General features: G+C 54.4%; 1 protein-coding gene across 7 annotated transcripts in view; it reads right to left on the bottom strand.

Moving 5' to 3' along the window:
* NRG2 (neuregulin 2) overlaps positions 1-22,157 on the bottom strand; it is a 240,092-nt gene that overhangs the window by 18,337 nt on the left and 199,598 nt on the right. For 3 of the 7 annotated variants that reach the window (XM_077137169.1, XM_077137167.1, XM_077137174.1), the window contains 3 exons: positions 21,698-21,816; positions 12,562-12,682; positions 6,392-6,468 (listed from right to left, as the gene is read on the bottom strand). In XM_077137169.1, coding sequence (XP_076993284.1) covers positions 6,392-6,468; positions 12,562-12,682; positions 21,698-21,816 — 317 coding nt within the window. Of the gene's footprint in view, positions 1-2,021; positions 2,046-5,955; positions 6,015-6,391; positions 6,469-12,561; positions 12,683-21,697; positions 21,817-22,157 lie in introns of all 7 variants that reach the window. The other 4 variants (XM_077137172.1, XM_077137170.1, XM_077137171.1 and 1 more) reach the window with 4 other exon arrangements.

Below are 22,157 nucleotides of genomic sequence, written 5' to 3' on the forward strand. Positions count from 1 at the left end.
CACCTGCTCTGACAGCTACTCCGTCAGCAAGCCCTTTCATTCTGCCTTCCGAACAGATCCTGCATCGGACCACATCTGACCATTCCCATCTCCATCCAAGAGGTGGGAATCATCTCCAACCTGATGACTGCAGCAGCTTTCTAACTGGTCTCTCTGCTTCCGCTCCTGCCCACCCTTCAAGCCTCTTCTTCACTCAAAAGCTATATTTATTTACAATCATAAATCAGATCATTTTACTCCCCTGTTTCCTGCTGCAATTAGAATAAACCCCAAAGCCTTACCATGGTCAAAGAGGCTCCAGGTCACCTGGTTCTGCCTATTTTGGGATCTCATCTTGTAGACCTGTCCCCCAGGTTCCTGGTGCTCCAATTCACTGGTCATCCTTCCATCAGTGGACACAGCAAGCCCACTCTGACCACACGCGCACTACACTAGCTGTGCTCCCTGCCTCCTCCCCCAACTCTTTGCAGGACTGACTACTTTTCATCAGGTTTCAGCCCAAATGCCACCTCATCGTAAAAGGTTTCCCTGGCCCCTTAGCTCCCCACCCCAGTGAGGCACCAGCCCTTTACCCTATTTTGTTTTCTGTATAGCATGTGCCACAACCTGATGTTATTCCTGTGTGTTTCCTGTGTGTATAGCATGTGCCACAACACAGGAAAAACGTCAGGTTGTCCATGTCACCCCGCAGAACGTGAGCTCCACGTGGGCAGGGACTCTGTGTGCTGGTCCCTGGCGGATTGTGATGTCCAACAGGCATGTGCTGAGTTTGTGAGGGAATGAACACGCAGATCCCCTTACCGACACAGACACACAAACACATATACTCACAGACACCTGCGCACACTCACAGTTCCAACTGCACAAATACTCCATTGCTCCCTCCATGCGCTCACCTGCTGCGCGGAGAGACCTACCACTACGTACACACTTTCACTCCTCCCACCGCAAACATATCCCACACACTGCACAACCACACGACATACCCACGGATCCACTCCTGCAAGCCCGCCGGTCACAAAGTGCCGCCCAGACTCAACCCCTTCACCCCATCATATAATCAGCGCGTACAGGCAGACACACTCCCTTACACAGACCTCAGCTATAGTTTCTATATCTTCTACTGAGAACATCTGATGGGGTTAGGAGGTGGGGCACCGGGGCCTCCCCAAACCTGCCCCAGGAATAACCTTTCCATAACTGCAGGTGTCCACCCCACAGAAGCCTCAACTCCTCTGAGCTCCTGCAGTACATCTGGAACCTTGAGCACAAAACCAGAAAGCTAGACCACAGACCCCTCAGAGTCCCTTCCAGCTCAAGGAGTCTTCCAGGGGCCAGAGGGCAGTAGGGGGAGGGATGTAAGGTTCTGATCTAGGTGGTGGGGTGCAGGTACCAAGGCCAGCCCTGCCCGCCCCTTGCTGGCCTTGCCCACAACACACACACAGGCCACTGTGGGGACAGATCCGGGGAGCGGAGAGATCATGACAGCCTCAAGCAATGGCAAAGCCTGGCAGACACAGGGTAGGGGGCAGAGACACACAGGGAGTTATCAGCCACCAGCATGGTGCAAAATGGAAAGCAATGGAAAGGGAAATGGGAAAGGAAAGATGATTAAAGTCAACTCGAAAGGGATGCCTCTCTGCACAACTCTCCAAACCCCGTTTCTGTGGCTTCCAGATGCTGGCTCTTACAGCGTGTTGTCTGGCCAGCTGTCCTGCACACAGCTCAGGAAAGGCCCTCCCCTCTGCGGCCTCAGAGCTGTCATCTCCCCTGTGCAAGGGACTGCTACTGTACACCGGGGAGGCAGTCTGGTCCCCAGGGTGCACTGCTGTTCATGAACTTCTCTTGTTTCCCCCCAGAACAGCACAGCTTATGACAGGACAACTTGATGGGGCCAAGAGAGATTTTTTGGAATCATCCCTTTTCCACTCTTTTCAAAGGAGACAAAACAGGGCACACATGGTGTCAGAGGCTGAGGGGAGGAACTGTGCGGATGGTTCTAAGTGATAGAGGTTCCGTACCCTTTAATTCAAATCCAAGGTGCTCTGGCAGTGCAGAAGGGAGGAGGGGCAGAGAGGGAGGGGGCAGAGGGGGAGCAGACAGAGATGGGGGAGGGGAAGAGGTAGGGAGAGAAGGAGGGAGAGAGAGAGAGAGAAACGTTGGTCAGGACTCTTCAGACAGGGCAGCCAGCCTGTGAGGTGAAAGCTGGTTAGTGGGGTCCCCTCCCAGCCCCCTGAGCTCCAGCCCCATGAGCTCCTTCCCCTGGCACCCCATCCCCAAGAGCCCCTGAAGGGGTGGAGAGAGGAAATGTTAGAATCAGCAGGCAGGGCAGGTTCTTTAGAGATGAGCTGTGAGGGTTAGTACCTGGTGGGGAGGCAGAGGCGCGAGAGTCAGTTGGCAAAGGTCCCCAGGGAGAAAAGGGCGAGTGGGGGTGGGGTCCAAGGGGTCCCCATTCTCCTCCTCTCAGTTCCAGTGCCAGCACCTGCAGCACCCTTAAGCCCCACCTGGAGACAGGTTGCCCAGGCCCTAGCTCACTCACGGAGCACTATTTGCCTGCCCCTCTCTGCCAGCATCCCGGCTGTGGCCTCCTTCCTTACCAGGACGTGTACTTCCTCTGTTCAGAACGAGGGTGCAGGCCTCCTGACTGGCCCATGTCCCTGCAGGTGTAGGGGAAGGGCACTGGGGCAGAGTAGGAGCAGGGGGCTGGGGGGCGGAGCTTCCCCACTTGATACCTCCAACACCCTAGGAGCTGACATGGGGCCGAGCCTGATTTCACTACTTGGGAAAGTAAATCGCAACTCAGAAAAAGAGACAAGTGGATTCACTTATGGAAGACATGGGTCCTCAAATGGGGGACAATCACACTCTTTAAATGGGGATCCTGTTGTCAGCGTGTGATTTCAGAGCCTGCGAGGCAGACACCTATGCCACTGAAGTGTAGAATAAAGGGCCCGGCCGCAGAGTCAGCTCTGCCACTGACCTGCTGTGAGACCCTAAGCAATCCCTACACTGTATTGGCCTCAGTCTCTTCATCTGTTAAATGGGAACAAGCCTGGCCATGGGACGTCTAGGAGGTTTGCAAACCTGGCAATGCTTCAGAGTCATCCCGACCAGCAAGCTCAGAATCTCCAGGGTGGGAGCCCAGAAATCTCAACTGTGTTTTTAAAACGCTCGTCTACCATTCTAACGTAGCAGCCAGCACTCATCTGCCGGCCTCGAGTCTCAGTTCTGTCCCTGATTTGCTGTGTGGATGTGGGCAAGTCACAGTCTCTGTTTCCCCATCTGTCAAAGCGTGTGGACACACTCAGAGAAAGATGTGAGCCGGCCAGAAAGCACAAGGCTCAGCACAGGTGCAAGGGCCGGGGCCCTGCCCGCCTCGATGCCCCCACACTCTGGCCTCCCATCTGCACAGTGAGCTCCAGCTCGATCCATGGAGGAGGTGAAATTATGTTCTGATGTCTCAGCTACTGCAGAGGAAGGAGAGGATGGGCGGAAGTCAGTAGGAAGTCCTATGCATGGTCCATTCCTGGATCTCTCCTCTGCTTTCTGATGGGGATTCCAGTGGGTTCTGAATTTGGAAAATGGCAGGGGAGTAGATGGCTCTGACTGAAAGAGCCCCGAGAAAGATCCTTGGGCTTAAACCCCACAGTTCCACCCAGAGGCCACACTGATGGAGCCCTTCCAAACAAGAGCTCTCCTGTTAAACCTGAGATTGAATTTCCGTGGCGCACGCCATTGGATTGCCAATCATGCTCCCCTGAGAGGGCACGAACAGCCCAGCCTGACCACAGCATCTGGGATGCTAGAAGGACTGTGACTCCAAGAGCTGGTCTGGGCCCCACTCTTGGACAAGGTGGTTGTATATCAGAAGGAGCAGCTGGGGCCCAGGAGGGCTACGACGCTTCCTCAAGGTCACATAGCAAGTTAGGTGGCAGAAGGGAGACTGGAGGCCAGGTGCTAAGCCTGGGCTATTCCTGCCCATTGAGGTGTGTCAGCGAAGGTCTGACCGGCATGAAGGTTAATTATCTCCATTTCACAGATGAGAAAACTAACTCAGAGGGGTTAAATGAGGTCCCAGAACTAGTAATCTCAGCAGCTGACATCTTTATTCAGATCTATCTGGATCCAAAGCCTGAACACTTAGGCCATCACTTTACATTGCCTTTTTACGTAATTATCTGGTAGAGAAGGACGTGAGTGCTCTCTGTGAAAGGGCTTGAAGAATACCCGTCCTTCACAAAACAGTAACGGTAATAATAAGGATCACACTAGGCGGTAAGGCCTGGGGCTTTTCCGGGTTTTCTGGGGTCTCCAGGATCTTTTGTGGAGGCCCGTGGGCCTGCTGACACCGCCAGCAGATCTGAGCGGAGCGCGAAGCAGCCCAGCCGACAGCGAGGCCGGGGACTGAGGCCGGGCGCCCGGGAGGCCGCTCTGTTCGTGCCGGCGCGGACTCCCTGTCCTCACGGTCCCCCGAGCCAGGGTGGAGAGGCCGAGGCCTTCGCGGCCTCTTTCCAGGTGTGGCCTCCGCCTAGCTGTCCCGCTCCCCCCGAGGCCCCTCTTGCTAAACACACCTTCCCACGTGGCTGGTCTGACCCTGGGAGTCTTCCCTGAGCCCGGACTCTGGAAAATTCTGTGGTGCCACATGCCCCACCCAAAGGACCTGCCCTTCCTGGCACAGCCTCCCTCCCCGGCCTCTGACGGAGGGGCTGGGGGCGAGCTCGGCTTTCCTCACCCCATCAACACGGTCAGCAGTCCGGGCTGGCCAGCCCCACCCCCGGGGCCTTCCTCTCCTCTCCGAGTCTTGCTCCCGGCCCCTGTGTGGCGGGGAAACCTCCGGGCCTTTGGGCTGCGGTCTGAGGAGAACTGGGAAGGCTCATTTGTCTTCCCGGAGGCCCAAACCCCCAACGCCTTTTTCCCAAGGGTTACCCGGATGCCCTCGGCATCCTCCTGAGCGCGGCCTCCCACGGCCCAGGCACCACCGCACGCTGGTCCCCAACGCCCCACGGGGCCCGGATGTCGCGGGTGCGCAGGGGGTTAGCCTGCTCTAAGGGACGGGCCACGGGGTGAGCAGGGGCAGCCCTGCAGGCGGCACGCCACCGGGCCCCGAACCGCGCCCGCCTCCGCCCGCCTGGTGGTGCGTAAGGGGACTGCCCCAGCCTCCAGATAAACGCCCTCCACAATTATGGCCCCATCCTGGGGCCACAGGGCTCACATGTTTTCAGCAAACTGGGCAAACCAAAAAAGCTCCAACTTTAGAAGTGGAAGAAAGGAAAGGAACAAAGTCCTGGATGGGGAATCAGACCAGAAAGATCCTACAGTAAGTCATCAACTGTCCCTTGAGTCCTCATCCTCTGTCTCTTTGCATCCACAGCAAAACCCCCCCCCCCCCACCTCATCCTGTAGCCACATAAATAGATGCCTTCAGGCTCTGACACCCATGGAAACCACTAATGTGGATCTTGCTCTCCCTCAAAGCACCCCCACTCCCAAAAGAAAACAAACTCAGGCCAGATCGGAAGGCAGCTTCCCGAGAACTTAGTTCTCTGTTGCTCAGACACACCAAGCGGCACACACGTGCACACACTCACTGCCCTGCAGCCTGGCGCCCTCCAACAGGCCTTTGGAGGCAGGCGAGGGCTCTGCAAATGCTCCTTCCCCTTCTGGCCAGGCTGCCTGACCCCGGAAGTGGCAAAGAGGCCTGAGTATGGCTCTGGAAGGCTGCAGAGAGAACTCGGCACCACTGTGCCCCGTGGCAGGGCGGGTGTGGAGGGGGAGGTGGCAGGGGGTGTGGCAGTCTCCTCTGCACGGACTTCTGGTGAGCACTGAGGACCGAGAGGAGCCCAGGACAGCCCTGCGTACCCCTCCCCCCGGTCTCGCTAAGCCAGGCCCCATCCCTCCCGCAGGGGAGGACTGTCAGTCACCAGGGAAGAGAAGAAATAGAAGAAAGAGACATACTGGAGAAGTTGACCATTGCGAACTGCTGACACCTGTCCCCGGTGTATCCCACAGGACACCTACCAAAAGAAAGAAAACCAGAAAGAGAGAGCCAGGGTAGCAAGACACGGGCATTGCAACACCCCGGCACGGGCTCCTGCCAATGCCAGCTGGGTTCCTTGCCACCGTTACCATTTGTTCTGGCCTTGCCACTTTGCCCCTTACCTGCAGCCCTGAACTTTAAACCCAAGGATTAGGCCAAAAAATGAAAAACAAAGCAAAACAAAACAAAACAAAAGAACTAACAAACCAAAATACAAAAAAGAAAAAGAGAAACAAAACAAAACAGCCAAAGATCAAAACAACCAACACCCCTGGCCCTACGCCCTACATTGGGGGGACTGCACCCGGAAGTTTTCTAAGGAGCAGGGACTTGTGTTTGTATCTTCAAACATACTTTGCTTAGGATCTGGCATGTACAATCGCAAAGGCAGTTTCTCCAAACATCTCTGTCCGAAGAATCCGTTTGGACATCTGGAGAAGGAAAAGGGGAAAAATCACAGAACAAACTGGCATCATCCACGAGGCTAAGGTTAGAAATCAAAGTGCACAGTGATGAATGAGAAAAATCAAGTCAGGCATTTGGGGGTCACACTCGTAGCTGAAGGGGCTGGAGTCAGGGCCGGGTGGAGGGCTCGGAAATCTCATTTAAAAGTCTCTCTAATAGATGTGGCTCCATGGGTGGGGGGAAGGGGGGGGTGGGGCAAGGAGGAAGATGATTTAGGGAAGTGGGACTGGGGGAGATGGGACGTTATTGACTAATTGTCCTCATGGTCGTTGGAACTTTCCTTCTTACCTGCCTGGTGCCCCATGAAGCCAGAACTCTAGCCCCTTGTGCCAGGCAATCAGCTGACAGGGTGCTGGGGGGCCTAAGGAATACCAGGTTATGGGGACCCACTCCTTCAGTCTCTACAAATTGTTCTCTCCAGGGCCCTTGGCAGGTGCTGTCATCCATGAAACAGACCCCCAGGAAGCTCAAAGGAGAACTCTGGAATGCTGTTCCTGGACTGTGTGCCCATGACAAAAGTGACCTTGGAGATGTTTGATCTCTTCTCTCGAGGAAGGTTCTATGGCCGAATAAGTATGGGAAATCCCTTCCCAGGGCTCAAAATGTACACTAACACATGAACGCCTGTGAAAAGTTTCGTAGAAGGAAGTAGTCAAATTTTGCAGCACTTCCCAAACTCATTTGACCACAGAAGTCGTTTTTTAAGGAACTCTTGTAGAACTCACTTTGGGGAAGGCTGCCCTACATCAATATATACAGGGAAAACTTAGTTAGGAAAACGGAAGGCTGCAGAGGAGCCAGAATTGCCAGCACCCCAAAGCTGGTCTTCCCGAGGCCAAGTGTACAGTATCTGACCTCGGGCAGCGAGAACCACAATGGGTGCTGGAGTAGCTCACTGGAGGATACTGGGAGCCTGTTCCATGTCAGGGGCCAACTGGCTGCCTGGGGTACGCTGCCCTGTCTGCAAGGCTGCTCCTCCCCCACAGCCTCTCTCTGACCTGGGTCTCCTGCTCCCATCTTGCCTCTCTTATAGTTCCAAAGTTTATCACCCACTCCCATCTTTCTGACCTTGTCCTTATCCCCAAAGTTCATTCTATTCTGCACTCTGGCTGACACCCCTCCCCTCAAGAGAGTCTCAGTCTTGTGGATTTTTGGGAGAAATGTCCAGTCCTGCACTCTCTTCTGAACCCCAGCGAGGCCAGATACCTAAGGAGAAACTTACAGACAATCAGACCAACCTCTTCCCGCTATTGAGATCTTCCCACTCAGAAGTGGGTCTGTGCTGCCTCTGCTTCATTTTCCTTAGGAAATCAGGTAAACCCATCATCTCTTTAGGGTTCTGCCAATGCCCCATCAACCATGGGTTACCATTCAACAGTAATCAATCTAAACTTCCTCAAGAGGCAAGTTGAGAAGAGGTAGAGGAATGCTCTACCTCTTAGCATTCTAGTGGACACTAACCATCAGCAAGCCCTTTGGGCTTCTAGTGAGTGGTGGCCATTGGCAGTGATAGATACTTATGAAAATCCTGTGGCCCCAAATCCCACCGGGAGGAATGGAGAATGGGGAGTGGTGGGTAGGGAGTGAGCTGGAGTTTCTCTGTGCCTCTTTGTGCAGGGAGTGTGTATGCGGGTGTGTCTAGTCAATGGTGGTGGTGGTGGTGGAGGGCTGGGAGGTGTGCCTAGGGAAGGTGGAGGGGTTGCTACAAATGAGGTTGGTCCACACTCCTTCTGGGAGGCAGGGAGGCTTGAAGGAGGGGTTACTACCAGCCCCTTGTCGACACTGCCTTCTCTGATTCCTGGCCAACATCCCTGACCGTCCAAGTCCAGAAAAATGGAGGTAGTGCCTAAGGCTTCCCAACCAACTCCAGCCAGGCTCAGCTCTTTTTCCTCAGCTCTCAGAAAACCATGTCCCTTTGGGGTGGGGACTAGAGGGGGGAAGTGGTTTTTCAAGCAGAAGCACCTTGGGAATGGAGAGTAAAGACCCAGGAAGTGGCCAAAGGACTCTTAGAGTCCACAAAGGAACAAGAAAGAGAGAATTTGGACTGTACCCAACGTTTGAGATCAGCCCAGCTCTTGGAGGCAGGGAAAACCTGTGTATGTAAACGTATGTATGTACGTGTGTGTAAGAGAGAGTGAGGGTGTGGAGGGGGCAGGAGAAGAAAAGGGGAGAATTTATTCCACTGCTGATGGCAGGGCTGCTGTCCTATGCATCTTGGAGACTAATGATAACTAAACACACCCCTTGAGTCTCTGCTACCACATCCAGCCTGGACTACTCCGACTGTATCCTCAGGTCTTTCCTGGTCATTCAGTTGCACAACCCCAGGTGGCACCATTGACATGGTATGCAATACAAATGATGCTCCCATGAGTTGTGCAACATTATGGCCCTAATCCTGCTGCCCTGGGAATGTGCAGGGCACCGACCAGCTGAACAGAGGAAAGGGCACTTAGAGGGGGGCACAGTGCAGGGAAGGAGCTGGTACCCAAGGCTGTTCTCTTTAGGGCACAGGCTCCTTCCCCAGGGGCTCTTGGACACTCCTGACTCTCTCCTTAGCCCTGTCTGTTAAGGATGAGCTATGTCCAGAGGCTGGGGCCTCCCTCGAGAGGCTCAGAGCCTCCCTAACCTGCACCCAAGACTAGGGTCAGACGATAGAGGATACATTGGCCTCTAAACCAGGATGGGAGTCTGAACTCAGTGTGAGTGGGTGGCAGGTGGTTGATAGGTTCCCAATCAGACAGGGATTGGCCTACAAGTTTCAGGGGCACAGAGGACAGATTAGAAGGAGCCAGCAGGTAACAGCCTCCCCAGCCCTTCCCACCAAGTCATCAGCTACGATATGGGAAGGTCTGTCCCCGGGGCTGGAGAAGAGCAGGGGTGAGAGAGGGGCAGAGAGGAGAGCCCAGGGGCTGCATCTGGGGCGACAGAGAGGTCAGGACCTCTGCCTCCCTGTTTCCCCACCTCGCCTCCCGGGCCTCAGTTTCTCCTTTTGGTAGCCTGGGGATAATGCCATGTGTGCTGCCCTCACCCGGGGGAGGGGGAGGATGAAGGATGAGGGTGTGCCCCCGGGCACGGGAGGGGTGAAAGGTCTCCGGCCTCGCGAGGGTGGGCGTGGGCATGTGGTGAGCATGAGCAGGCAGATGGACACGGGAAGGGGAGGGTCACCTGGACGTGGGGGTCAGGGCAGACGGAGGGGTGGGGAGGACGGGCTGATGGGAAGGGAGGCATGCTGCTGGCATGTGCACAGGGCTGGAAAGAGAGTCTTGTTCTGTCATCATCCCCTGAACCAGTCCCCAAGAGTCACGCACCAACCGTGCTCCACAAAAACACGGAGAGAAGAGGAGAAAGCAGCAAGAGGAAGTGCACAGACCCCTGTCTTGCCCAGACAGGAGACAATCAGCTTGATTTGGACCCCCATTTTCAAATCCCCCTGAGTTTTTTGTTTTGCTTTTTTTTTTTTTTTAAACAAAATTCAGTATCAGTGACACTGTTTCTTTTGGCTCTGAATTCCAGAAAAACAGGAGTGCTTTCCAACACTCCCTGCAGGGCTCTGAACCAATACACAACAACAAGTGTAAGAAAACCAGGAAGGAAAACTGATTTTTATAGAAACTGGAATGAAACTGACCGGTCTAGTTTCATTATCCAAGCTAAGCGGAAATGCAAAAAAATCAAAATAAAAAGTAAACAAACAGCACAAATGGTAAGACGTGAGTTCCGTTTCCTAAATTCTTTCCTTTTTATTCCATTCAGGTGTTATCAGGCTCCCGGAGAGGCCTGCCCCCCTTCCCTCCCCTCGCCCGCCCCCAGAATGGCCCCTGGGCTCTGCCCCGCCCCCTCCCGCCCTGCCCTTCTCCAGCACAGCACTGGGGTCCTGCCCTCCTGCAGGTCCTACTGCTGCCTCCCTACCGGGGCGCCCCTTCTCCTCCAGGGGCTGACAGCGGGGGTCGGGGACATTCTGGCTGGGCCTGATGCAGATGGGGCTGGGAGGGGGTTGGGAAGGGGTTCTGGGTACCATGTTCAGAATCTAAGCAGTGACTCCCAGGTGCCCTGGCGGGAAGGGGAACAGGATACCCTCTTCACATGGGCCCAGGCTCCTCCCTCTGCTCCTCTCTCCTGTGTGGATCCAGACAGGACCTCGGTCTGCAGCTTGGCCGGCAGGGTCCCCTGGGAGCCCACACAGCTCATCGCTCTCTTCCCAGTCCCAGGCCCCCCAGGGCCCTCTTCAGCCCTGGCACCTGTCCTCGATGGCCAAAACCTCCCCTGCCTGGAACCAGGGACGAATCCAGTGATAGTGCTGGACCCGCCAAGGAGGAGCCCGGGGGGCGGGGACTGAGGAGGGAGGGGGACGGGCACAACGGGAAGGGGCTGTAGGCTGGGCCATCCCTGAGGGCACCCCAGGGCCCCTGTGAGTTCCGAGTGGTGTATCCCGAAGAGCTCAGAGCAAGGTCAAGGCTGAACTGTCTCCCAGGGTCTGCTGAACTGACGCGGTGCCTCCTGCAGGTGGCAGGAGGGGAAGAAGGAGGGACTAAGTCTCCTGAGAACTCCCTGGAGGACCTGTTGTTGCTGTGGGGACTGTCCCCTGAGATTTGGGATGGGGAGGGGGGCAGGGAGAAGAGGATGGGAGCAGGTGGAAGCAGGGCCAGGGAGGAGGCTGGCCAGCAAGACCGCCTGGGGGTGTGAGCCACGGTCCTGCCTGGCAGGGTAGGGTGACATGTCCCAGCGCTGCAGTGAGGGGGAAGTGTCACGTGACAGGTGGAGAGGACCTTAAGGGTCCCGGCCTCCTCACCAGGCTCCCACGTTCCTGGGAAAGGGGGTAGCCCAGCAGGGAGAGGCTGGTCTGCCCGGAGCCGGGTGGGCCAGAGGCAAGAGTCTCCCCTGCCTGGGGCAGGAGAGTGGAGAACTGCAGAATCTGACCTTGTCTGTGGGGAAGTCAGTCACCTCTGCCAGCCTCAGCCCAGATGCCATGGGAATGGGGCAGCTTTGGCACCTTGCTTGGGCTGCTCTGAAAAACTGTAGTCGTTATCTAGTCCTCCCTCCCCAAGATCTGGCCGGACCCTGTGGTGCCCTCCCCCAGCAACCCCTCCTCAGGAAGCCACCAGAGAACGTGTCAAGAGGTGTCATGGGCCCAGCTGCTCAGAAGATCTAGCCGGGCCTGAACATGTCATCCTTGGGTGCCTTCGCCCAACTGCCCTATTTGCTGAGGGGCGGGGGTGGCTCTGAGCTCCGGGGGGGATGCTGAGGGCAGCCCCATGGGGCTGACGAGCAGGCCTTGGGGAGTCAGAGACACCCAGATGGGAGTCTCTTCTCAACCCAGCCTCCCCTGCCGGCTCACCCCCGCAGTGGTGCCCCTGCTGGTCTCCAGGCAGCCCCCCTCCTTGGCGCTGTCCCCTCACCCATAGTGAGAGGGCTAGGGAAGGGAGGGGCACGGGCAGCACCCAGGGCATATCTGGACAGCCAGATCCTGAGGGCAAGTGCTGGGCTCTGGGCAGACCCTCTTTTCAAGGGCAGGATGCTCAGCAACACAGGCCCAGGAGCCATGCTGTGCCTGACCCTGCGGGGCCCCACACATGGGGGGATGCACCCTGGGAAATGTGCATCCAGAACAAAGTTTGGAGAGTTGTTGAGAGTTGGGGAGGTAGAAGACAGAGAGAGAGAAAGAGAGACTGAGGGTGGGAGAGAGTAAGAGAAAGAGAGCAAAAGAGAGAGCTGGAGAGAGAAACAGAGGGAGAGACAAAAGAGAGACTACCCAGTGTCTCCATGGGGCATGGACCAGCTCTGCCATCTCCCTGAAGGGTGCAGTGGGCAGGTGGACATCAGGAGATGGGGTAGATTGGAGCTGGGAAACCGGGACTGCAGAAGCCCTGAGCCCCTTAAAGTTTACATCTCTCTGTATTGCAGGAAAGGGATAGGAAGGAGGGCAAAGCTCCCTGTCTACACCCCTTGGGCACCTCTTGTCAGTGGCTTGGAGCCCACTTTTCCTTGAGCCCTCCACTTCTGCCCCAGCTTCTCCCACCCCACTCTTGCCCACGTGCCCACCCCCACTGGCCACTTACTTGCAGGAGAGCTGGTTGATGCCCTCGATGTAGTAGCAGACGCCTCCATTGACACAATAGGACTTGGCTGTCTCGTTGCACTTCCGTGCATGTCCCGACCAGGATGACAGAGTGGTGCTCACTGGGGGTATGAGAGACACGTGCCAATGACCCACTGGGACCAGCTCTGGGCCCCAGGAAACACCTCCTTCACAGTCCTTTATGTTCCATCTCAAAGCTGAAGGATCATCAAAGGCTTCAGAAATGACTGGAGAGGGACGGTCTGGTGGCCTGTCCAGTCACCAACAGGTAAAAGGGTGGCCACCATGAGGTCCAACCATCTGCTCAGAGCAGGCCTGTACCATGCTCTGGGACAAACTTCCAAAGGCCAGGAAGATGTTCTTTTTAAGAAGGGGATGAGAGAACAGCAAAAACCACATCTTCTGCTGGGAGAAGGGCCCCTCTCTGCCCTCCCTTTGCTGTCTTTCTGCGGCCCCAGTGCAGGTGGGTGAGACGCTGATGTGCAATGCAGGGGAACAGAGCCACAGGGATGGTGCTGGAGGAGACACATCTGCATTTGTCTGCGGTGCTTGGGCTCTCAGATGGGTCAGGGAGCGGCTGGAGGGGTTGGGTAGGGAGCTGGACCTGAGGGTATGGCACCTGTTAGACATTGTCATTCTCTAAAGTCTGGGACATGTGCAGGGGATCAATAGCTTCCGCTGTCTTCCCCCTGTCTCCTAGGGCCAAGCCAACTCTAGGCCTCCCAGGAAGGCTACAAAACCCTTTACACCCCATTTCCCTAAATATCCCTGATCTTCGTCAGGTCCCTGCATGCCAGGCGGCCCCCCACCTCGTCAGCTGCACCCTCTGGAGGGAGCCTCCAGGCTTCGGACTGCCCAAACCATAAATCATGAGCTTTAGATTGAGCTGGGGCTGGGAAAGGGATAGGGAGGGGTGGAGGCAGGCAGCCAGAATGTGAAAACTGGGTGAGAGCAGGACTGGGTTTGAAGGCTACTAGCCCCAGACTACATATCTACTTTCTCAGATTCATTTGATAAATGAAAATAACTAAAGCTTTGCTCCTCCATCAAAGGATGGCATCCAGAAAGCTCATTTCAAGTTAAAATTCTTGCCCAAAATGTCAGTTTTCATTTGTAAGATGACCCCCCAAGTTGTGAATCCAGGTTGAACAGCCAGAAATGGGTTCCTGCTGCCCCCTCTGCTCTCTGGGGGCTCACAGAGCCTCTCACTCCCACCCAGCAGCGGCCTCCTGATAGCAGTGGCTCATCCTTCCTTGGCTGGCCCTACTCCTCAGGGGTACTGAGTCTCTGCCACCCTCCATGGTAGTGGTGTGTGTGTGTGTGTGGGGGGGGGTGGAGGGTGAGAGGAGGAGGAGGGCAGGCACTTGGCGCCCTCAGTGTTTAGACATGTGGGGAGACAGATGGAGCGCGGGGAACTGGGAGTATATACACAGCTCTGCCTCTGTATATGTCTGAGGAGCTCGCTGATAAAATCCAGTGGGCAGGGCCAGCTCCCACCTTCCCCTCCACATCATGCCTACTGCTGAGCTGGCATCCTTGAGCTCACTCCTGCTGAGGTTTCCCTCCTAAGCTCAACCCCAAACCTGGCTGGAGCCTACATGCTAGTTGGAAGGAGGAGGCCTCCTGCTGGTTCCTGCCCCACTTCTGGGTCAGCGAGACCTAGGGAATAAAGAAAGGGACAGAGGAGAGAAACAAATGAGGTGGCCATGCCTGCAAACTGTAAAATCCCATTGGCTGGGAAGATCCAAGAGGTTGCCCTGCCCTTTGGTTATACTGCAGAAGAAGAGTGAGGAAAGAGAGCAGTCAAGTGTCTGTCCAGAGTCACGGTGTGTATTGTGACAAGGCCTCTCGTCAGCCACCCAGTCCCTTATGGAAAAGCATATCAGCACCAAGGCTTGCCATAAGTGGACAGATACAAACACCATGTGGACTGCAGGCCTGGACTCTCGTGTGGGCCTTGGCTAAGACACAGAGAAATCTTGGCCCAGACTTGACAGGTCGGCCAGGCTTCCTCTGCAGCCCTGTGTGGCAGAGGCTGCCCACTTCTGTGCCCTTGTAGTTGGTTCTACACGAAATGAGTGAGCAGTGAACAGAAGAGAGGGGATGCTGGGGCGGCAGGTACCAGAGCTGCACGTTTGGGCCTGTCATATGTGCATGCCTGCTCATTGAGGCCTTGAGAGGACAACTCCGGGAGAGGACGGGGTCCAAGCTGAGGTATATCGAGCCTGGGTGGCCAGAACTGTGCTGTGCTGTGTGCCACGCTGGAGCTCTGGCAAAGGCAAAAAGGCAGGCAATGGGGACACAGAGGGAGTTGGGGGAACAGCGACTACAGGCCTTTCTACCTGAGAAAGAAGTACTTGAGGATACCCCTCTGCTATGGCCGGGTTTTCCCAAGTCACCACAGCCCAAATCTGGCTGATGGCAAAGCCATATTCCATGAAGGTCTCCCTATGAAAGGTGCATTCACACCGTGTTCCAGCACATGTGGCCTCCCAAGGCAACGTGTCTACACTCTCTTGTCAGTGTATCTGCACTTCTTCCTTGTGCCCGCCCATGTGTGGAGGAGTGAAGGTGACACATGGACTCTAAGTTGGAGAGTCTGGCTGCTCCCTTGCCACCTCCACTTGGATGGCCCACAGCCACCAATTCAACGTGTCCCAAGCTGAGCCCCCAGTCATCCACCCCAACCACTTGCTTCTCCAGGCTTCCTCATTTCAGTGACTGAGTGGCTTTCTATCCCAGACTGGCACAAACCAAAGATCTATAGGGCAACTCGAGTCTTTACAGCTGTCTATCACTAAGGGCTGCCATTTCTACCTCCTGAAGAGTTCTTGATTCTATCCACATCTCACTATTTCCTCCCCTAGTCCAGGCCACCACTGTCTCTTTCTCGGATGACCATAATAATCTCTTCACTGGTCTTTCCACGCTCACTCTTGCCTTCATCTCTAACGTTTTTGCTTGCCAGCGGCCAAAGTGGTCTTTTAAAAATGTTAATTGGATCCACTTCCACTATTAAAACCTTTCAATGGCTCCCCTCTGCACTCAGAATAAACTACCCAACTCCTCCCTACGGCTAAGCTGTATTCAAACGATGCTGGCCTTAGCCCAGCTCCCAGAACAAGCCAGTTGCCCTTCTGGTCAGGGTTTTCAAAATGTCAGCGTCTCAAGAGGCCTCCCTGACCTCTTGGGCTGATCAGGTTCCCTTATTCCTTTTCTTAGCTTTGTACACCCCTACTTGTAGTACTTATTTTAACATAAGTAGATGGCTAGCTGTGCATTTATCACTTGTTTAATGAGCAGCTCCTCCACTAGAATGTAAGCTCCATGTGGCAGGAGACGCCTGCCAGGTTTACCACCGATTCCCAATGTCTCGCATTGTGCTCATTCACACATTCATTCATTCAGTAAATGTTTGGTAAGCACATGGATATTTGTTAAGCAGGTGCTTAACAAATATTTACTGAATGAGTGAATGTGTGAATGAGCCAACGAACATGTGGTTCTTTAGACAAAGGCATCTTCTGCTACCACCTCAGGGACTAGTCTAGCCTTCTTGGCTGACACTGATATTTGACAGCCTCCTAAATTCTTTTCTATAGATTAAAGCATTGTCTCTTATTAAATGCAAAACTCCCTGGGAGGCCATTTGGGAGGTGTAGATCAAAACAATAAAGATATACTATTTTACACCCACTAGGATGCCATAATAAAATAGAGGGATGATAACAAGCATTGGGGAAGAGGTGGAGAAACTGAAACCATGAAATTTTGCTGGTGGGAATGTAAAATGGTGCAACAGTTTTGGAAAACATTTTTTTAGTTCCTCAAAAAGTTAAACATAGAATTATCATATGACCCAATAGTCCCACTTCTAGGTATATACCCAAGAGAAATGAACACGTATGTCCACTCAACAATTTGTACATGAATATTCATGGCAGCATTATTCACAACAGCCAAAATGTAGAAACAACCCAGATTGATGAACAGATAAACAAATGTGGTATATCCACACCATAAAACATTATTCAGCCATAAAAAAGGGAAGATAGATTGATACACACTACAATGTGGATGAACCTTGAAAAGTGGGAGAAGTCAGTTACAAAAGGCCACATATTGTATGATTTCATTTATAGGAAATGTCCAGGATAGGTAAATCCATAGAGATGAAAAGTAGATTAGTCCAGAGTGATTTGAACAGTGAATAAAAAAGTATTTGAGAAGCCCCCTTGGGGGAATGGTGAGAAAGGGGGAAAACTCAGATTTCCCCAAGTGGAGAATTCTTGATATTCTCACAAGCAGTGGGGACAACCAAATCAATAGGCCGAGCCCTCAGTCTGGGGATTTGTTCCTATGAAACTTAACCCTGCAAAGGATAGGCTAAGCCTACTTAAAATTAGGCCTAAGAGTCACCCCCAGAGAACCTCTTTTGTTGCTCAGATGTGGCCTCTCTCTCTCAGCCAATATAACAAGCAAACTCACTGCCCTCGCCCTCTCTACATGGGACATGACTCCCAGGAGTGTGGACCTTCCTGGCAACGTGGAACAGAAATCCTAGAATGAGCTGAGACCCAGCATGAAGAGATTGAGAAAATCTTTTCGACCGAAAGGGGAAAGAGTGAAATGAGACTAAGTGTCAATGGCTGAGAGATTCCAAACAGAGTCGAGAGGTTATCCTGGAGGTTATTCTTACACATTATATAGATATCGCCTTTTTAGTTAAGGTGTGGTGGAGAGGCTGGAGGGAACTGCTTGAAAATGTAGAGCTGTGTTCCAGTAGCCATGTTTCTTGAAGATGATTATATAATGATACAGCTTTCACAATGTGACTGTGTGATTGTGAAAACCTTGTGTCTGATGCTCCCTTTTATCTACCTTATCAACAGACAAGTAAAAAAATTGGATTAAAAATAAATAAATAACAGGGGGAACAAATGTTGAAATAAATTGAGTAGACTGAAAAAAAAAAAGTGGATTAGTGATTGCCAGGGGAGGGCAGGAGGGAGAAATGGAGTGACTGCTAACGGGGATAGGGTTTCTTTCAGGGGTAATGAAAGTGTTCTGGACTTAGTGGTTGCACAACTTTGTGAATATACTAAAAACCACTGAATCTGTCTATTTTTAAAGGGTGAATTTTATGGTATAAAAATCATCTCTTTAAAAAACATAATTAAAAAAATGCCTGGGAGGGGTAGACCCAGGAAGGCTTTATCAGCCATCAGTGTCTTGGTGAGAAGAATTGATAGGGGCCCTTGAAGAGTGAGAACAGGCCTGGGTGGGGACTGGTGCACCACACTCAGCTGCCGCGTTTCTCTCTTGCTCACGGAGAAAACTGCCTGTCTTTCAAGGTCCAGATCAAGCAGCTTTTCACCCATCAGTGTTCCCATCCCACCTGCCCAGTATGTCCCCTTCGGTAAAGGCATCTAGCCTTCCTCTTTGGTTTGTTAGAACAGGCAGACACCTTGAGTTCGGGCTGTTGGGAGCCAAGTCTGTGACTCTCCGGAGTTCAGAAAAGCGTTTCTAGAACACAAATGCAAACACGTGTGTGTGCATTTTAACAGCTTGCCCTTTGACCCGTGGTACCCCAGGTCAAACCTGCTTGCCCTCTGAGGTGAAGCCAGGCCCAGCCCCATATTCTGAGACTGGTACAGCCACCCTGGGACAGTCCCAGGTTGCCTCTCACCAGGGGATGAGGCAGCTGATTTATTTCCCTCTGAAGTGGGCTGGACAAGCTGACTGTTTTGTTTAAAGCACCACAAACCTTCTGCCAACTCCTCCTCTTCCCAGCGGGTTCGGGAAGGCAGGAAGGCCCATACGAACTGGCAGAGCTGCACTTGCAAGGACAGCCGACTCTGATTTGGGGAAGGAGCAGCCAGAGCTTCACCTGAACAGAGCAGTAGCCACCAGGAGCCCAAGTGATACCTCCCTGAGCAGCCCAATTTCCTCCCTGGTCCTCCATTCCCTCTTCTGGCTGTCCCAGTCCTGGAGCTCTGGCTTCCCTGGGGCCCAGGCGGGGCAAGCCAACGCACCTCGGGATGAGTCAGAGCGGGGGGCAGGCATATGGCTGCCCACTGTCCCCTCTCCGCCCCCTTTCCAGGGTGCGGTCACTGCAGGTCTCCTGGGTTCCATGGGCAAACAGGGAGCCTGGGCATCCCCGCCTGGGAAAATGTCCCTAGCAGGGCCTCCTGGTCCCCGGCAGTGGCTCTGTGCAGCTCCCCACATCGAGGGTAGCTTCCCGCCTGCTATGGACTACACCTGCCGTGGGGCAGAGGCAGAGCTGTGCACTGTGTGAGTGTGAGTGTGAGTGTGAGTGTGAGTGGGCGGAGGCTGGTGCACAGAATGCCTCAGAGTAAAACTCGGAATCCCAGAATTTTAGGGAGAAGTGGTTTAGAGCTCATCTGCTCAGACCCTTGATTTGAGACGGGGACACCAAGGACTGGGGAGCAGAAGGAACTCCCTCAGGGTCGCATGACATAGCTGGACGGGACCAAAGCCCCGAAATCTTTCCACTACTCTGCCTTGCCGCCCTCCCGCCAGGTTGGAGGGACAAGGGGCAAGGATCCCCGTGGGGTGCCTAGGATTCCAGGCCTGACCTTAGTTGCCCAAAGGCCCCACTGCCTGATTCCCACACGGATCAGAGCATGGCTTGAGGAGGGCTGACAGGTGCCCACGCAGGCTGTGGCTGCGGCTTATCTGAAAATAATTCCCAGCCTCAGGCTCCAAGCCCCATGTAGGGGAGAGGACACTACTGCAGCTTTCTACACGGCAGCCCTTCCTTCTTCTGCTAACAGTGCCCCTTTTGCGGAAGGCAGGTCCACCCCTCCCAGTGCTCTGCCTCTCAAAAGCCCCTCCGCCCACACGCAGGGGTGGCTGTGTTCCAGGCCTGGCGATGATGACAGCCATCCTCCTGGACACAGAGCCCCAGCGGGTCACGTGACCCAAGCAGGGTGCTCAGAATCCATCCCTGTGATTGTAACACAGACACAGAGACAAAGCTGGCTCCTCTTCTCTGGGGGGCAGGCTGGGGTAACGTCAACACCCGAGGTGCCTGAGCCTACAGCCTCTTCTTCCCAACATGGGAGAGGCCCATTTTCACAGGAGGAGAACATGAGGCCAGCACACAATGGGAGAGACCATCCTGAGCCACGATCTGAATCCTTGGACCCTGTCATGTCTGGGGCTAGTTCTACCTCTGGACTTTACAGTTTTATAAGCCCATAAATAAATTCCTTAAGGTAGTTTTAAGTTGGGTCTTGTCAGTTATAACCAATAAAGTCTTGACTTACAAAACAGGAAAACCCCAGATCCAAAGTGGCTGTGGGTGTGTTTGCTCACTATGGCTGGGGGTGGCAGGTGCCAGACCCAGGCATGGCCCACAGTCCCGGGCCTCTGGCTGGGAGGAGCAGGGGCCCAAGTATGTCTCTGATCCCATGCCCAGCTGGGGATCTGGGGGTCTATCAAAGCCCTGGAGCAGATCATAAGTTTCCTGGTACAATATTTGCCAGGTACCTTCTATGACCCCAGAACTGTTCTAGGCCAGAGGTTAGAGTGGTAAACAAGCTGCACATAACCCCAGGGAGCTCACCATCCAAGTGACTGTATAGCTGTATCATTGACTAGCTGTTCAACTTTGGGCAAGATAGTTAACCTCTCTGAGCTTCAGTTTCGTGATTTACAAAATATGTCATAAGCTTGAGTAAAGGTTCAGGAGATAAATGCAGAGCCTGGCACAGCACAAACTTTCAATAAATAGTAGCTATTATTGCTACTCTGGAGAGAAGGCATTAGTCCTGCTTTTCCAACTCCTGAAGTTCGCGGGGGGAGGTCCCACCCCCAGAGCGAGTCCAATGACAGCATGGTATTTGATGAAGAATGATCGAAGGCTCGAATTCAGGAGTCAGCACAAGACAGTCTGCCATAGCCTACGAAGTGGCACAGGAGTGAGGCCAGAGCTGGGAGGGGAGCTGCTGAGGCTGGGCATGGTCAGGGGTGGAGATGGAATGGATGGGACAAGGTGAGAAAGACCCAGAAAGAACACTGACCAGGACTCAGGGACTCAGACTTATTAGATATGAGTGGCAGGGGAGACCAAGGAGCCCACAGGCTGGCAGACCTGGGGTAACCCTCACCAAGACAGGACACGCAGGGTCTGCGTGAGCCAGTTTCCTGTCTGAGGACCGGAGGGCAGGAGACGGGACAAGTTGTCTTTCCGACGATGTTGGGCATGCGGAGTGTTGGGAGGCCATCTGTTGGAAATGCAGCAGGTGGCCATGGAGACGGGCTTGGACTCTGTGACAGGGCAGGATGGGAGGTGAACCTCAGCAAAGTGGGAGCCAGGTGTGATGCTCCGTCTTTGAGGCTGGAAGGAGGAAAGCAATCTATGGAATCTGGGAGAACTAGGGGTTTCCTGGTAAAGAAGTGAGTGAGCACGACGTGACGGGCAGGTGGCTGCGGCGGGGAAGAGGAAGCTTTCTGGTCAAGGGAAAGAACATGGCCTGTGGCTGGCCCAGCAGGATGGCGGTGCTCTGTGCTGATGGAGCTGGAAATGACGCGGTGGAGAAGGGAAGCTCAGGGGTGGAGAGGGCTGACCTTGAAAGTCTTCGAGGAGCAAGGATTATGGGTGGGAGGGGGAGCTTACCATCCCTGACCGGAGCCTGCTAGCAGGGGCTCAGGGTGCCCTGGCCCCCCCACCCCCCATGGTCCAGAGGAGGCGGCCGCCTGCGCCCAGGTCCCCAGCAAAGCACCAGGCACCAGGCAGGCAGCTCACACACGCCCCGGGCCTGCCTCCCCACCAGCCCTGCTCCTGGCAGCCCAGTCTCCCAAACTGCCTTCTAAAAATATCCCTCCACCACCCCCAACCTCTTGATTTCAAAATATTTAGTTTTCAGAGTATTTAATATGAGAGCTGGCGGCTTTTCCAGGCCCAGATAGCAAAGCTAAACATTTATGCTTTGACTGCATTTCTCTGAATTGGCTGAGATCTTGGGGCTTGATATGGCAGCAGCAGGAGGGAGAGGGGTCGAGGGCAAGACGGATCACGTGCAGGCTTCCCGAGGGCTGGGGGCCGCGGCCCGCTCCACCGAGCCCTCCCTTCCATGGGGGCCACCTACCGCTGCTGACGTGGAGCCGGCCCCGCGCCGTGTCCTTCCCCAGGACGTTCTCGGCCTCACACACGTACTCCCCAGCGTCCTCCGCCTTCACCTTGTTGAACTGGAGTCGTGAGTTCTTTCTGGTGAGGGAGGGGAGGAGAGCGGGAGAGAGCGTGAGCCGGCGCCCAGGTCCCCACCAAGCCACGGGGGCTGTGTGGGTCGCCAGGGAAGCAGATGCCCTCAGACCAGCCCCTTCTGGGGTGAGACCCAAGTCTCTCGAGCTGGAGGGAGACCTGGACCGTCGGGGGCCCTCAGGGCCCCCCAGGGCAGGGCTGATGGCTACACACATTCTAAATCCTAAATCGAGGAATCCTCACAGGTGCTTTTCCAGGGCTGGGCCTTCTTTGCCACCGTTTCTCAGGGAGAGGAGACCCCAGACCCTGCAGGAATTCGCAAGGCCACTCACCCCACTCTTCTTCTT

This window comes from Tamandua tetradactyla, chromosome 20 (genome assembly GCF_023851605.1).
Source record: "Tamandua tetradactyla isolate mTamTet1 chromosome 20, mTamTet1.pri, whole genome shotgun sequence".
NCBI lineage: Eukaryota > Metazoa > Chordata > Mammalia > Pilosa > Myrmecophagidae > Tamandua > Tamandua tetradactyla.